At 38.1% G+C, this 15,957-nt stretch overlaps 1 protein-coding gene across 5 annotated transcripts in view; it reads right to left on the reverse strand.

Annotated features, from left to right (window-relative positions):
• Nucleotides 1-15,957, reverse strand: part of PLCH2 (phospholipase C eta 2) — a 119,913-nt gene that overhangs the window by 80,013 nt on the left and 23,943 nt on the right. Inside the window, exon 1 of one of the 5 annotated variants that reach the window (XM_030018902.2) lies at nt 9,641-9,757. The exons of the other annotated variants lie outside the window; for them this stretch is intronic. Within the exon in view, the coding sequence (XP_029874762.1) occupies nt 9,641-9,671 (31 nt within the window). The 5' untranslated portion in view covers nt 9,672-9,757. Of the gene's footprint in view, nt 1-9,640; nt 9,758-15,957 lie in introns of those variants that run through there. 5 annotated transcript variants of the gene reach the window in all.

Consider the following 15,957-nt stretch of genomic DNA (forward strand, 5'->3'; position numbering starts at 1 on the left):
GGCGCAAAACCACCACAATCAGAAGACAATCACGGCTACATGACTTGTCCTTATAAACAAGTAATAACATGCTTCATGATAAATTGCATCTTTGTTGTGTGCTGGGGACAAGATACAAGATACCCAAAGACAGGAATGGAGCCAAGAAACAAGTTAATCTTTTCATTTTTCAGAAGAGAGCAGACAGAACATATGACATATATGACAAAATGTGTGTAGTAAGTAGCATTTGGAAGTGAAAACTGTCCTGAGCTAATTCTCTCCCCAACATCAAAACTTGTAATTCATTCAGTCACAACTACGACCTGGATTTCCAAACAGAGACACAGTTTTCAGACAGTTGAGCCATGAAGGGCTGAAAAATGCATAGTGAGGTGGTCTTAATTACTAATTAGTCATAGAAAACAACATATGTTTGCATATATAAAAAGCAGCTGCGTTGCACTCTGCTCCGTTGTTCCAAATAAATTGAACAAGATAAATGCATTGCTCTGTATAAGCACTAAGTAGATGTAACATTCATGCTTTGTTAAACTTTCCAGACACTCGAGGGTGTTTGAAATTATGATGCATGTTAAATTTAAGCAGATTTATTATCCACGTGTTCTGAATGTAATGAACACTTCACTGCCTCACATTTCCTACTTAAAAAATAGTGAATTTTCTAAACAGAAAACACGCGTAGCTCATGTAGGTCTAACAGAAAACCTTTAGTCATACTGAAGTAACAGTGAATGCCTAATTTTAAACATTTTCCTATAGCTTTTTTATTTATGCACACACAAGTTCAAGTGCCCACAAGAGCAGTCACAATAAAACAGACTTCCAAAAGTGTTGGGTGTTTGTAAGCCAAAGGGAACTTTGTGTACTTCGCACTGGAAGTTCTTAAATAAAAAGTTTCATCATGAAAATTCTAGCAAACACACTCAGGTCACTCTACCTGCTACCAAAATGAGAACAAAAAAATTCGCACTGTCAGGCCTCATATTTAGATAGTTGCAACTCTAATACATTTGATTTTGGATATTTTCCAAGCTTCATTTTCACACACAAGATAGAAACAGAAGATTAAGATGCAGCTACACAAGGAAATCCATATAGAGTGTGGAAATTATAGTTCACTAACTGCACTAATTTGGACTCTGGATACTTATTAAGATGAAGTAACACACCTTTTTGCACAGTAAAAAGGCATTTCGAAACAGAAGTTATTCCAGTGTACTTTGCATTTTGTAATATATAATAAAGTCCCTAAGCAGATACTATGGGGAGAAGGTTGCAATTTCCCGTGTCAGATTTTCAGTGTATAGATGAACACCCAAAATGAGATGTCCAAGTCCTACTTGAAAATTTAGGGCTTGTTTCTTTACTTCCAAGCACTCTTCTTATGCAATGCTTTAATTTAGACTATCCTGAGTACTGGTGCAGAATTAATCAGGTCAGTGAAAGCAGACTGCTAGCCCTGATTACTACACCTTTAAATACTTCATTTTACTGTCAGTTCAACTGTTACTCTTCTATTTTTAAATAGGTTTCAAACTCAAGACCCACAGGGCAGGGGGACAAGCCCTTCCCCAAAAATGCTGTTGACGAGAGGCCAACACCCTCAGCTCTTGAGGTTATTCCCCTTTTTTTCCACAGCTTGTTTACTGGATTGTTAAGCATCCTGGCAGCAAATGGAAGGGGGTGGGGAAGAAGACGAGCTGCCACATTTCTAAAATTAGCATCTTCTGTCTCCGAGAAGCCTGTGGAGATTTAAAAAATTAGGTTTCTCTGCAAGATGCAAGAGAGATGTGGAATTTAAACTGTGTTACACAGCTAATGTCTTAAGCTCTGTTTCATACCAGAAAGCTAGTTCACCTTCCCTTCCCCCCGCCCCCCTGCTCCCAGCTGTCAGTCAGAGACTATTACCACAAAATACCAAGTCCATTTTATTATATAAAGTAATTGCATTCATTTGCCCTGTCATCCATAAGCAGCTCCATGACATCTTCCACATGAGCTTGCCTATAAAGTCACAGTCTCATTCCCTTTTACAGGTCACTCCCGCTGTGCTGTCAGAAAGGCATTGCGAGGACTGCAATTCCCTGTTCAGTGTGTTTTTCTCCTCTCAGCTGTATTTTTTTGGTCCTCAGATACCAGGTAGTGCCCTGCTCAGACAGTGTGTTGTGTCCTTCTTCAGTCTTTAAAAGGCAAACATTCATAATAGAAGCTGCTGCAGTTAACTGCTGTATCATATATGCATGTGTAGATATAGACATTACTGTACTAATCCTAATTGCAGAGCAGAATTACAGTAACATGTTTTTAACACACCTGCTGCCATGAAAACACAATGAAAAGTGACAATATTTTGATCTTTGTTATTTATTAATAAAACCCAGCACTAAAAAAACTGATTGTGCCTCAGTTCCTGTCAACCACACTCATGCTACCAGTACCACTTGCTCTGTATAAAAATATCAGAAGCAGAAATAGACCTGTGTTGCAAAATCTTAACTCAGAATGTTGGTCTTTCACAGATGGGCTTTAAGTTAGAAATGGAAGAGACTCAGGAATGAAACTCAAATTCCTTTCCAAGAACCAATAAGTGTGCCAAAGTCTTACTTTGGTTTACCTCCTGAAGGGAACCAAAGACTCAGCCATGAAACAAATGCAGGCTAGCACAAACAGATTTAAAACATATGAGATTGGAAATTTTTGTTCCAAAATACTCCCCCCCCCCCCTTGTTTAAGCAATTGTATTTATTCTACTCCTGTTAGAAGTTTCAGTTCATGTCTTATAACAACCATATTTGCTTAGATAATCTCGCATCACTTCTTTCAGATATCAGAAACATCAGTGGACAGTGTTGCAGCAGAGAATTGTGAAAAGAATTGGAAAGATTTTCTTTCATGATTTCTACAAAGGGAAGTGCCCAAAATAATACATGTATTTTGGATGAAAATGTTTTGTTCTGTCAAAATAGTTACTGACTTAAAAAGCACAAGACAGAAATATATACTAAGTAATATACACTACTTACTACTAAGTATATCTAATATATAAAATATATAGTGTATATATAAGTAATATATACTATATACTACTAAGTAACATTTACTATATACTAATATAGATAACCTTAAATGAGATGTTTCAAAACAACTAAAGAATCTGCACATTTTGTTCCAAAACTGAAGAAACAGGTTTATTTGAACATTGTGAAATGCTTTTGTATTTTTAATCTGAAATGAAAAACAAATGAAAAAATTCAATTTTACAAAGCATTTCACATTTGGTGAAACACCACAGATCCAAAGTAAGTGATTTCATTCAAGTTACTCTAGCAATCTGTAGTTTAGATGTTTACTATAAAATTTTTTTGGACCTGCTTTGAGTCTTGAAGTTAACAGGAGATGGTCTTTTCAAGTACTTCCTGACTGGAGACAGAAAAATCTACATAACCATGAACCAAAATCCAACAGGGCTAATAAGAGGGCTCAACAGACACGAGTTTAGACCTTGTCACATCCTAAGCATTGGGGCTGTCCTACAAATATCACAGAGATGCTGTAATTCAGAGCTTAACACAGGAACTTTCTGCAAGTTAAGTCTCTACACACATCTCGCTGCTAAATCAAAACTGCTGTCACCCCTTTTAGCTATTTCCCACTAATTAAACGAAAGCATAGAGTTCCATTTATTTTATTAGGCAGTCTGAGCTCCAAAAAAATCACCTGCATGCAGCAGCTTCACTGTTCTTAGTGATATCCTGTATGCACTTTATGTTTGCTCTGACCTCTCAGAATTATTCCCAGGATCAGCCTTTGTTACTAAAACCTAAGCCAACTTAAAGGTGACCAACAGCCCTGATGCATGAAAAAACCCTGCTCTTTCTTTATGAGACACCCCTGCCCCCAACAACACAGTGAATTTAGCCTGTCCTCACTGTCCACAGGCCATGGTTTGTTCATTCTTGCTAATAAATTATGAATGCTCCCCCCCATACGCATCTGTTACTCAAATCACCAGCTAAATAATGTATGAATAGATGAAGAGACTCTTCTGAGGGGAGAGAACTGTGGGGGACTAAACTTTGAATCATGTGCTACAGCAGCAAGCATCAAAGCTTTACTACCAGGTTTGACCCCAGCTGGGTTTTATTTTTTAAAAGGGTTAGAACTAACCTCTTATGAACATGAATGGCTAAACAGCAGGGGCATGGCATGAAAGCTTGCCCAGAAATGAAGGGAAAGAACAAAACCCCAAATGAAGAAACCTGCTAGAAGCACATGGTTATCAAAGGTCTTCGCTATCTTGTATCAGTCTGAACTGGGACAGAAGGTTGCAAGTGAATTGATAATTTTCACCAGAAATACATCAACAGTTAATTCCCACTAACAAAGGCAGTGTTCTGGTTCAAGAGAACTGATGCAATTTGAAAATACAAAGCCTGCAGAATAAAACAAAAGGTGAAGAAGGGCTCCTCAAGGAAGTTTCTAGGCTTAGAGTAAGCTTAGAATGTTAGAAAATTAGAAGACAGTCCTTGACAATATTCACCTAATCGAACCACAGCCACACAGCTGCACGTAGAAAGATCATAAACTTCGTTATTCTTAGTAGTTCTTTATGAGGCAAATTTATAAACACGTGTGCAAATAATTCACAGTTTCTGTTATCCAGAGATCTTACTGCTGTTTCAGGCAAAAAGAATCTGCATTGAAATACATCTGCAAAACTGTGTTTCAAAACAATACCTTTGGAAAGGGGAAAAAGGGAATTGCCATACTGCATTAGGCTGTATCTCCACATAAGACAACCGAGGTATATTCCTGGAACATCCAATTAAAGCTTGTTAGACCAAAGTTTGAACAAATTTGAAACAAACTAAAATCTGCCTAACAGATCAAAGGATGAAGGAAGTGTCCTAGCGTCAAGAAAAGGGGAATTAGTTTCATCCTTGGATGCCTTATCTGATTACACTTTGTACCCAAGGAGTCAAAGTATCCAGTATTATCTGGAAGTACTTGTTTTAGACAATCTCTGATGCATTACTAAGGATATCTGATCATTGGCTGGCATGTTGAATTCCCTACCAACATACTATAGATAAGCAATTTTTCTTTCTTCATCCATGTAAGTTGGTTGAGCTTGGCAGCACCACTTTTAGTTTCATCCCATGGATGCATAAAGGCTTCATTACATTTACAGATCCAGCAAGTCAGTCTTTAAGTCCATTTACTGTTCTCATTATCTTAATATTCTGCCCTTTTCTTGAGATGCAGACAATCTCCTGATTTACATCAAGCAAGTTGAACAGTTACCTTTTAAAAGTTTGTGACAACAAAACCAGTGCACCACAATTCCAAATTCCTAGTGGATGCAGATAGCCCTGGAGCAGGAAGAAGGCATTTAAAACAGTAGCTTTCTTCCTCTCGGAAGTCTTCATAGACAAAAGTTCCATGAGGGCCATTGCTATAAAAATCCACATTTGACTATTCCATCTGAGAGTTGTTATTTCAACTTTTTGACCAGTCTTTCTCCTTAAAACATGATGCAACTGAAAAATTTTTTAAGGATGCTTCCACTGTAACGTTTTCCATGTGTGTGTTTATTCTTCTATACATTTTCAGCACTCCCATGCCTCTAGCTTATTAGAAATCATTATACAATAACTTCACATCTCCCTCAATGTTAGTGTTCATGTTTTGTCCTTGTAAAATACCTTCTTCTAAGAATCTTTAGGAAAGTTAACTTATCAAGCCTTACAGTCCATAGCAAACGAAAGATTCATACTGAAAGAATCACTTTCCCTCCAAGACAGACATGGGAATGCATTGAAGGGAAAGCGCCTATCACCTGTAAGCATTTTTTCAGACAAAAGCAAAACCAAAAAAGATCACGTTACATTGCACTTTCAGGGAGAAGATTTATTAGCAAACAAAAAGGCTTACAAACATCTCTAGCATCAGCTCCAGAAGAAAACCAGGTAACCATGAAAGTTTCCATACTATTGCTGGGCCTGCCTGTTTGGAGAATATGACCTTGCAATGGCAAAAAATACCAAATCATGTTAAAACTGCCTATGTACCTTATTTAGGCACTGTATACAAATATTTGTAGATTAATAAAGCAAGACTTACCATTTCTCCAATTCTCAAAGAGAAGGACAAAATTGCTTTATACTGTTATCACGTAACTGACAGAAGCCAAAGCTGCAGGTGGCTTCTGAACAACAGCACTGACAACATGACCACTTAATCTGAAATATTTGCAGCCCGATGAAAAAAAAAGTCTAGTTTGTGTTTTGTTGTTACAAGTAAATCAATGACATGTATTCTTTGTGCCCTAGCTCCTCAGCAACATACTAATTATCCATAAACTTCATAGTGTAATTTCCTGACCTACATCTGGGACCTGCTTTTTCCCAGACACTAGGTGGAACAGTAAGGAAACTTAAGACACTATAGGTTGCATCTGTTGATAAAAATCACATCGCTTAGTAGAGATGTAGCAGATATAATCTGTTTAATGGCCACTATTCCCAGTTTAATTTAAAATCAAGTAGTCACAAAATACAGGCATACTGGCAGGCTAAACATGAAAACAGCTGTACAATGCAAATTCAGTTTGGTTAAACTTCACAAGAGCTATAACATCCAAAAGTTATGTTGTCAAACCTTCTGCAGAGAAATTAGCATGGCACTCATGAAACTCACAGGTTTCCTGAATTATTGCATAGCAGAGATATAATATAAAAATTACAAAATAGGATTTCAGATTCCAGATCTTACTCTGATTATAGTTTCTACTGTAACGTTAACTTTGGTGCAAAAGTTAAAAGCATCACCTTACGATATTGTTCTTCAGAAATGCTGAAATAAGTTTAGGTTGGAAGGGACCTCTGGAGATTGTCTAGTGTAGCCACTTGCTCAAAGCAGGGCTAAAACTTCAGATTTAGGTCAGGTTGCTCTGTACTTGTTGACTTTTGAAAAGCTTCCAAAATGAAGATTCCACAGCCTCTTCAGGCAACTTGGTGTAGCACTTAACAGGTCTTAATCACTGTCGTTGAGGTCCTTGCCCGCCGCGTTCAAGTTTCCCTTGTTGCAACTTGTGATCTTTGCTTCTTGCCTTTTCACAGTGTACCTCCGAGAAGAGTCAGGATCCACCTTCTCTGTAAGCACCTATTAGCAACGGAAAACCGCGAGTACATCCCCTCCTTGGTTTCTCTTCTCCAAGCTAGCCCCGTCCAGTTCCCTCGCGCTCTTTCCCTGTACATCAAGTGCTCCAGACCCCTAACATCTAACCAAGCGCTCCTGGAGTCTCTCAAGTGGGAAACATCACCCATGTGTTGAGGAGCCAAAACTGGAACCAGTATTCGACGGGGGCCTCAGAAGTGATGCTCAGGAGGGAAAACGATCGCCTCCCTCGACCCCCCGGACACCCTGCCAAGGCTCCCACCAGTGCATTAGCCCTGACTGCCACCGGGATGCGCTGCTAACTCACACCGAACTTCACACCACGGAAAGAAAAGCCTTCCCGTCACGTTCAGCAGGCTTTGAATGAGCCCCGAAAAGTGCTACCGCTGTCAAGGGCAGGAAGAGAAAGAGAGAATGGCACAGCTACAGACTGTTCAATCTTCACGGAAACTGGAAATATACCTTTAATTATTTCGCTGTGGAGAAGGGCACGAGAATTCAGTGCCCAATCCACTGCATGAACTAGAGATCTTAGGCATAGAAAGCTATGCCAATGCAGGCTAGTGTCTTCCAGGTAATTGCCAAAGCCTCCTTACTTTTTTAGTGCAGCTCATCCATCGAAAGCATAAACATCACCTATTCAGGTGCTGAGGACACATACAATATTTATTTCTCTATTATAAAAATGAATAGAACAATCCATCACTGCAGTGTCGCTTGTCCCTAAATTATCTAGTTACGCTGCACATTTCACAACGAAAAAGTAGCACGGGACTTCACAACTCCCTCACGCTTCTAACTTTTATTATTGCCTCAAACTTTGTTCTAATCAAACTGGGAAATCTACATAGCTTGGATGTTACTTGAAGTCAATTAGCAACTTTTACTGAGAAGTAGACAGCAAACTGCACACAGCACAATCAGTCAAGTCACCTGGATTCACAGCAGGAAAGAAAACCAGGTTCTACACCAGACAGTAAAGAACCCAGCACAGACTCTCTGATGATAGTTATTGGCAAAGTCACTCTGATACCAAAACTATATTTATGGGACATCATGGCTGTGACACACAATGCAGAGAATACAGACCTTATCCCTATCCTACCAGTCCGTAAGAAGCTTGAATCTAACATCTGGTACTTGCACTATTAAAAAACGCTCCTCCAGCGGAGGATTAATCATAAGCATCTCAATAATACTGTGGCAAATGCATGCTAGAAGAGTGGGAAAGGTTATGTAAAGCCCACAGAGAGAAGAAAAATGCAAGAATAGAACTGTTCCACTGGAAGAATATCCCTAAGGTCACTATTTCTGTGGCCACAGAAAAAACAAGAAGGTAGCACTACACCCTGTAAGACAATTAAGTGGTTGTTCAATAGAGCTTAGAATAAACTCTAATCTCCCCATTTAATATTTTCTGAGGACCTGGCTTGCACAGCACCTGAATGCCTGCAGGTGCTTTTAACAGTTAGATGCATTCCATGTGTTAGCTGTAATTTACTTGTCAGTCATTTACTTGGCTAATTATCTACTCAAAATGGCTCATCACACAGGATACCTGAAGTGTTACAACCATCATTAAAGATGTGATAGCTTTATCCTCTAACAGAACAAAGATACAAGTAACATCATCCTCCATACAAATATGCTTTGTCATAAACATACAATTGACATATGCATATACAGAACCACAAAAAACACACAACACTGGAGAATAAATCTGAGATCTAAACATGTTAATGGCTTAAATGAACTATGTACCACAGCCAAAGATAAGAGCAACTGCATAATCAAAACTGATCAGCATAACCTACAAGAGCAAAACTACTGTATAATCACTGAGAGAATGCAGGTATATCAGAACTGTGTGGCAGTTAGCATAAATTAGTCTATTCCAGATACCAATGATTAATGACATTAAGAAATGATGCATAGCATTTAGCACACTACATTGTGGTGTAGCCCCTCTTATTTAAAAGCCAACCTTCATTTCCTCCATCAGTAGTTTGTAAGGTACACTTAAATGTAATGTCTATAGCTAATGAAACTGCTCTGAAGTAAACAAATTTGTCAGAGAATTATGAATTGCTCTATCTTTAGCATTACCATTTCCCTGAAGCAGTACATATTTCTTTTACAGTAAGTGGAATGGATTTTCATTTACTTTACAGTCTTTTTACTCATCTAGATACTATGGCCATAATTAATAAAACATGCCTGCCCAGAGATAAAAGAGCTTTTGGAATGACAGTGTGCTGATAAGGTCTAAAAAATATTATCCTCTAAACAAACAGGGTCAAACACCTAAATAAATATCTCTGAACAAATGAGAAAGAAGGAAGAGTAATGTGATGTTATCAAAGTACTACTGAAAAACAACTATGCCCATAAGCACGAGTACAATTTATCCTCTAGCTAAAATTCTAGTGTATACGGTAAAAAGAATAAATCCACCTACTGTGCTTCTGCGGTGGGCTTCCTAAATCCATTGTCTTGTAGAAATAAGAATATTTTTTTCAATTGCCTGTGTTAGAAAGTAAAAATACTCAGCATTTTCCCTCAGTCTTGCTCCCTCTTCTGCAAGTCCCTCTTTCTGTTCCTGTGAGAAGGCAGTTTAAATTTCATCCCATTTATTAGCTCAGTCACTGAGGAATCACTGTCAGTTTTCCGATGGTACAAGCTCCTTTACTGTACACAACACCAGAGGAAGCGGGGGAGAGAGAAGAGGTAGGATTTTATCTAAACTACTTTTTGCTGGAACAATTAACTCTTCATTGACTGACATCTCCTTCCTGGTATCTCTAGTGTCAGTTGACACCGAAATGTCTGTTCGTGTAAGGCAACAGGGAATTCTTTATGACAGCTGTTTAATGCTCATGTTCCTTCTTTTAAGATTTCCTCTGCTTTTCTCTTCCACTGCTTAGCAAGGAACTACAGTCAGACACTGCCACAGCCATGACTTCTTACAACCATATGAGGTGTCCCTTTTCAATTATGCCAGAGTGATTAAGGATCACAAATCCTATGAACTTTCTGAGTTTACTGTGATCCCCAGTCACTAACGGCTTCTAAAACTTCTAGAGATCTCTAATACAGATTTATTCTCCACCAACTAATGCTTGCTTCTTCTTCAGGCAGAGTATTTAAAACCTCTAACCCTGAACATACAAAATAACAGAACAAAATTATTTGCAAAGAAAACAAATTCACTCCCTCTAGAAAAGTAAAATGTGGATGCACCTGTATACACCACCTTTCTCCCCAAACACTTAAGTTTTCAATGTAGCAGAACAAAATCATGTTCATTCCTTTGCTATGAATTTACAGTCACATAAGAAAGGGCAATCCTACTCCACTTTTCTCAGTCACCTGTTCTAATAAACACAGGTTAGTAACGCCACCCCATAGCCTAGCCGGTTCAGTATAATCAACCGGGACTGAAAACGTTTTCACAAGTTTAGTGTTTTCCTGGGAGTACTATACGCTCTGTAGATATTTACATCTCTTAAGAGGGAGTTTTAACTTGTTAGTCACTGCCCACAGTAAAACTTCTCTGATGCAAATTTTTACCTAAAGCTGCGTGAGAAAAACCAGTCAAAAGAACTAGATTTTCCTAACTAATCATTTTCCTTTGGAGGACAGCATGCTGGATTAAGCACAAACCAACCTTTCCCCCCACCCTGCTCCTTCAAGCAGTACTTTGTTGTCCATCTATTCCTTATTTCTGCTAGTAAACGATAAGAACAAAATCTGTTCTGCAATCATGGATCCGAATGCCAGTGCTTCTAACAAATTACCATTTTGAACTTTCATTAAGCTCCATTTCTTGACTTTTAAGCTTGATCTTGACAGCAACCCAGCTCCTGCACCTGCCACTATTACAAAGATTTGTCTAGTGCTGGAGCACACTTTCTTGGAACAATTTCCCTCTGACTTTCACTAATGGTCTTGCACACTCTAAGTATCTGTATATGTAAGCTCAAAGTTCATTTACTGTGACACAAACCTGAAGTTTTTTTTCCTCCTTAGATCCAATCACAAATCCTGCTAGCCTACAAGGAACCTACACACCCCCTTCCGGTTCAGTAAAAGATACACGTGGGTTAAGGGGATTAGGATGGTCTCTAAACAGGTGCAAAATCTTTGTCGTCGTCTTTACTAAGCCAATTGTCTAGAACTTCAGCATTTCAGGGAAGGAAAAAGATCATTACTTCAGGGAAATATCAGTTGTTCTGGCAAGTGGTGGAGTATTGGATGAAATTATTTCGTCTACTGACTATAGTTCCATGTCCTGTGACTATTAAAAAAAAAAAAAAAAAAAAAAATCAAACTGTACCTTCTGAGTGGTTTAAACAGTTGGTCTCAATTCTCCATTAAGTTTTGGAATATTAGCCCTAGAGGTGGTTAAATGAGTATTATTCAGAGAACTGTTCTAATCAAATCGTTATGAAAATGGCCAAAATGAAATATTAAAAACCTGATTTATCTCTATCCTATTGTTTCACAATTATATAGTGCAGTGCAATACAGTACTTAATCAACAACACTCAAATATTTAAAAGCATAAAACGAAAAAAGTTTTAAATACAAGGAAAACGTACACAGGCAGATCGGCATGATGACATCATATAAAATTCAGTAAAATGCCAAAACATGTTCTAATATATTCAGATCCTTGGTGAGCTTATTGCCTGAACCTTGGCTCTTAATTTCCTCCCAGAGAAGCATCTCCCAGACTTCACCAATATCAAAGGAAGAGAGGAACTTGTTATAGTAAAATGAAATAAAGGACTGAAGGTTTCTGTATTTAAAATACATGCCAAGGAACACTCATAGTAGGGCAAAGGAAGCCTTGTTACTTGAGATAACAGCCATGTAATAACAAAAACACACACCCTAAAACCCACCACAAACATTTGAGAAGTCACTAGAAAAGCCGAGCACTTGTTGAGGTAAACTCCAGCTCTGTAATTACCAAGTATGCATATTATATAAGTTCCTTTATAGAGCTGCTTAGGTCCACTATCTGCAAAAGCTCTTACTATACAGTTGCACGGCACTGTTCTTTCTCATCTAAGAGAACACTATTCAGGCACTCTTCCAGGAATTACAGAGGAGGAAAAAGGGAAGAAAAAGAAAAAAAAGAAAAAAAGAACACACATTTGCTAGTAGAACTTCTCTCATAATTAGAGGTAACATTAGTTTCTCTCAGCAACATCATCTACACCAACTCAGAAGGATATCTTTCTCGGAAAGATGTCTTTAACCATTTAAGATATTTTTGGCTTCATACTAATGAATCTCAAGCATTCAAAGAAGCAATAGGTTCCCCATCATTGCAGGCATGATCCTTGAGACTCATTCTGATCACTAGCTAAGGAGTCTGTCTCACACTGAGAAAAAAATTAACAAAAACTTAAAATATTGCCAAAAAATAATCGCATTCACTCTCTCTATAAACCATTCACAACTCTTCTATTTTGTGCAGAGCATTTTCAGCATAAAAGGTCCATAATAGAACAGCTTCGTTTCACATTGGCTACACAGGTTTAACTCATTGTTTGTATCTCTGAGATCATGAGTTCAAAAGCAGAGTATTCTCATTTTTTTTACTACATAGCCAGAGACGCAACTGAAGAATCCCAGATTTGCCTAGAAGATAGCAGCAGCCACACATAAAGCAGTTCCTCATAGTTCATTAACTGTAGAAAACCACTATGATTTGCTTCAGAAGACAACTGAAGTTATTTGTTCTGTCAAGAAACAAAGCATTCCTCTCTCTGATGTAGTATTTAACCTCTGATCAAACTGACAGATAAGATTCTGACGTGAACAAAGGTAAAAGAAAAGTGCTTGTAGATGAAGGGCATTTAAATGTTTTGGGAGGTAAGCAGTATCTAAAGCCAGGCAGGTTTCACAGTATCACACAGTCAGGGATGGCTTGGATTTTAAAAAGCCATTTTGCGAAACTCCAAATGCAAATCAAAGCCAGACAGTAGTCCATGCTGTAAGACATAATGGCTAAAAGTCACTTGGCTGTATCTGCATCCAGTGACTTTCAGAAGGATTAAGTTTACCAGAACTATCAGCAGATACAAATAATTTACTTGTGAGAAAATGTGTGAAAGAATCAGCTTTCATTTACTGTGCTTACAAGAACAGCATCCTTCTGAGCTGATTTGATTGACAGACTTATTCACAGCTAATGGCTGTTATCTTAACTTCCCACAGATAATGCCAATACAGTTGAACTTCATTAAAGAACACTGGATTTCCCCCTCTCCCCATATCTTGGACAACCACACAGGCTAAGCGCCCATCCATGAAAGGAACACATTTTTCCCCTTGCAGCATTATAAAGACTTTATTTTTGATTGTTCCAGCACTGGTTCAGTCAGTCCAGAACTTAGTTTACTACCTCTAAACATACTGCACTTATTCTAACCATCTGACTGAGCATTATTTTTACTTATTTCACTAGTTTCTAAGAATTAAACTATAAAGAAATGTAACTTCCCTGCTACCAGATACACACACCTATCAAGAACTTTTATTCTGCCTTGCAACTAGCAGCAGTTTTGAGGGAACACATTAGTAGTTGCCCTAGGTAATAACCATCAAGTGATGCCAGGTACAAAAGCTCTAGGAATAACAGTACTCTGACAGAACTGGTTCCGAGGCAGCATGAAACTTTGCAAACCTGCATTCTAGAAGCATGAAGTGAATGTTTTGAGGCTAGGTAAATATAAGCACGTATGCAATGCGGTCTTCTGTGATTTCTCTCTTTCACAGGAAGCCTGCATAGTATTCGTCATATATGGTAGAAGATCCATATTTAGGCATCATGTTTTTGTCACTGTACTGTTCACAAGAACTGTTTAATAACCATGGAAGATAGATAGATAGATATAAAATACAACTGTTTCCAAAGTGTCCTCTCTTTTCTTTTTAGTTAGATTTGTGTTCATGATGCCGGCTTAGCATTTGTGCATTCATCCAGTAGATGGCAATAGTGATACAAACAAACCATTGTATTAGCAATATTCTTATCCTAAACGCTGGAATGTGTGTGCGAACAGTACTATTTATTCTTCTTGAAGTGTCCCATTTCCCACTACATACGTCTAAAATCTTTACAGGCAGCAACAGATATACAAGAGAAAGAGCAAGAAAACTTGAGGGGAGAGATTTGGTGGAGGTGGAAGAAGAAAAGGAAGGTAACATTCAGGTGAGCTAGTTTCTAATCCACGTTCGACCATAAAAGCTCTTAACACCAGCATACCAAAAATTTAATACACCTCAGGCTTTGCCTCAACAAAATAATTCCACTTCTTCCACAAGTGACACAAAAAAAGATCCATTAACATCACAGTGGTAGCTGGGATCAGACAATACTATTATACTGATAGCATATTACTCAGTTGTTGCGGTCTAAGCCTAAAGTAAAGAGGGGCTTGGTCAGTCTCCTCTCAAAGATGGTTCTTTCTGTAAGGGCAATATAACTTCCTCACAGATTCTCTAGGGAGCTTTAAATCGTCTTGGAGTAATATAACAGTCTTTACCACCTCAGAAAGGGCAGTCTGAGTTGAATTTCTGCTCATTAGAAAGATTTAACTCATCAAACCTGCCATTTGTTACTTTCCTTTTCAAACTTTAGACTGAAGGCCTAGTGATTTTAAGTTACAGAAATGAAAATCTGAGATGCAGATTTCTACTATAAAGCTAACATATGGCTGTATCTACATGTGTAGTACACTGCTTTTTTTCCCCCTGTACAGAAAAAACACTGATTTTGCAACATAGTTCAGTCAGTACCTTTCACCCTGTTTTCATTACTTAACTTCTACAGAAGAGACAGACCTAGCATATAAGTTGACTAGCCAAGTAACTCACCCCTTTTTATTATAGTCACATGACTTCAATAGCACACAACAAAGAAAGGTGAGGTCAAACTGCAATATTCCTATTGACAATGGAGAGCAACCAACAAATCAGACCTCTGTCTAAAGTACCTTTATGGTTCCCGTTGCTATTTCTGAGTTTCACAACCTTCTATGCATTTAACCTAACAAAACTCCACTAAGGCAAAGACAGGTCGTTACTTCGTATTTCATGACTCTAAAACCAAATCCCTATCCAAGGTCAAAGCATGTGTGAATTGGAGACAACAAACTGGAGACCTCTCTGCTCCACTCCAGGTGCCAAATTCAATAGTATTTAGGGTCCTCACTTCCAGCACATTTCAGTGGGAACAGCTGTGCCTAAATAGGAGTTAGGAGACTAAACACCTTTAGACATCTTGGCACAAAGCCTCCAAGAACTACATTACAATACACTTTACTAAAAAACAGGCAAACAAAACCCCCAAGCAAACAAAACCAAGAAAGAAATGAATCTAGAAAGCTTGACAGTTTTTCATTGCCCGTCAAATCTATTTGGGCTAAATGGCAAGGCTTAAAAGGCTCATTTGATTCAAACTAATATCCTTAAGAAAACAAATATACACTCCTCAAAGGCAGAAAAAAGGAATATATCAATCACATCAGCTGAAAGACAAGATACTAATGTTCACCACAGTCAAAATGAAATGCAAGATCCTTACACTGCTTGGTCCAGATTTACTATTGAGCTATGCCTTGTATCATCATTTATCCTACAGAAGGATCAGAAATAGATATAAACCGGAAGAGTACTATTTAAGGTCACTCTGTAAATAGGTAAAGGAATATAATAGCTGAGAAAGAATCCAGGTTGCAGAGAGCTTGCATTCGTCTA

Source organism: Aquila chrysaetos, chromosome 6, assembly GCF_900496995.4.
Source record: "Aquila chrysaetos chrysaetos chromosome 6, bAquChr1.4, whole genome shotgun sequence".
In the NCBI taxonomy this organism is placed as follows: Eukaryota; Metazoa; Chordata; class Aves; order Accipitriformes; family Accipitridae; genus Aquila; species Aquila chrysaetos.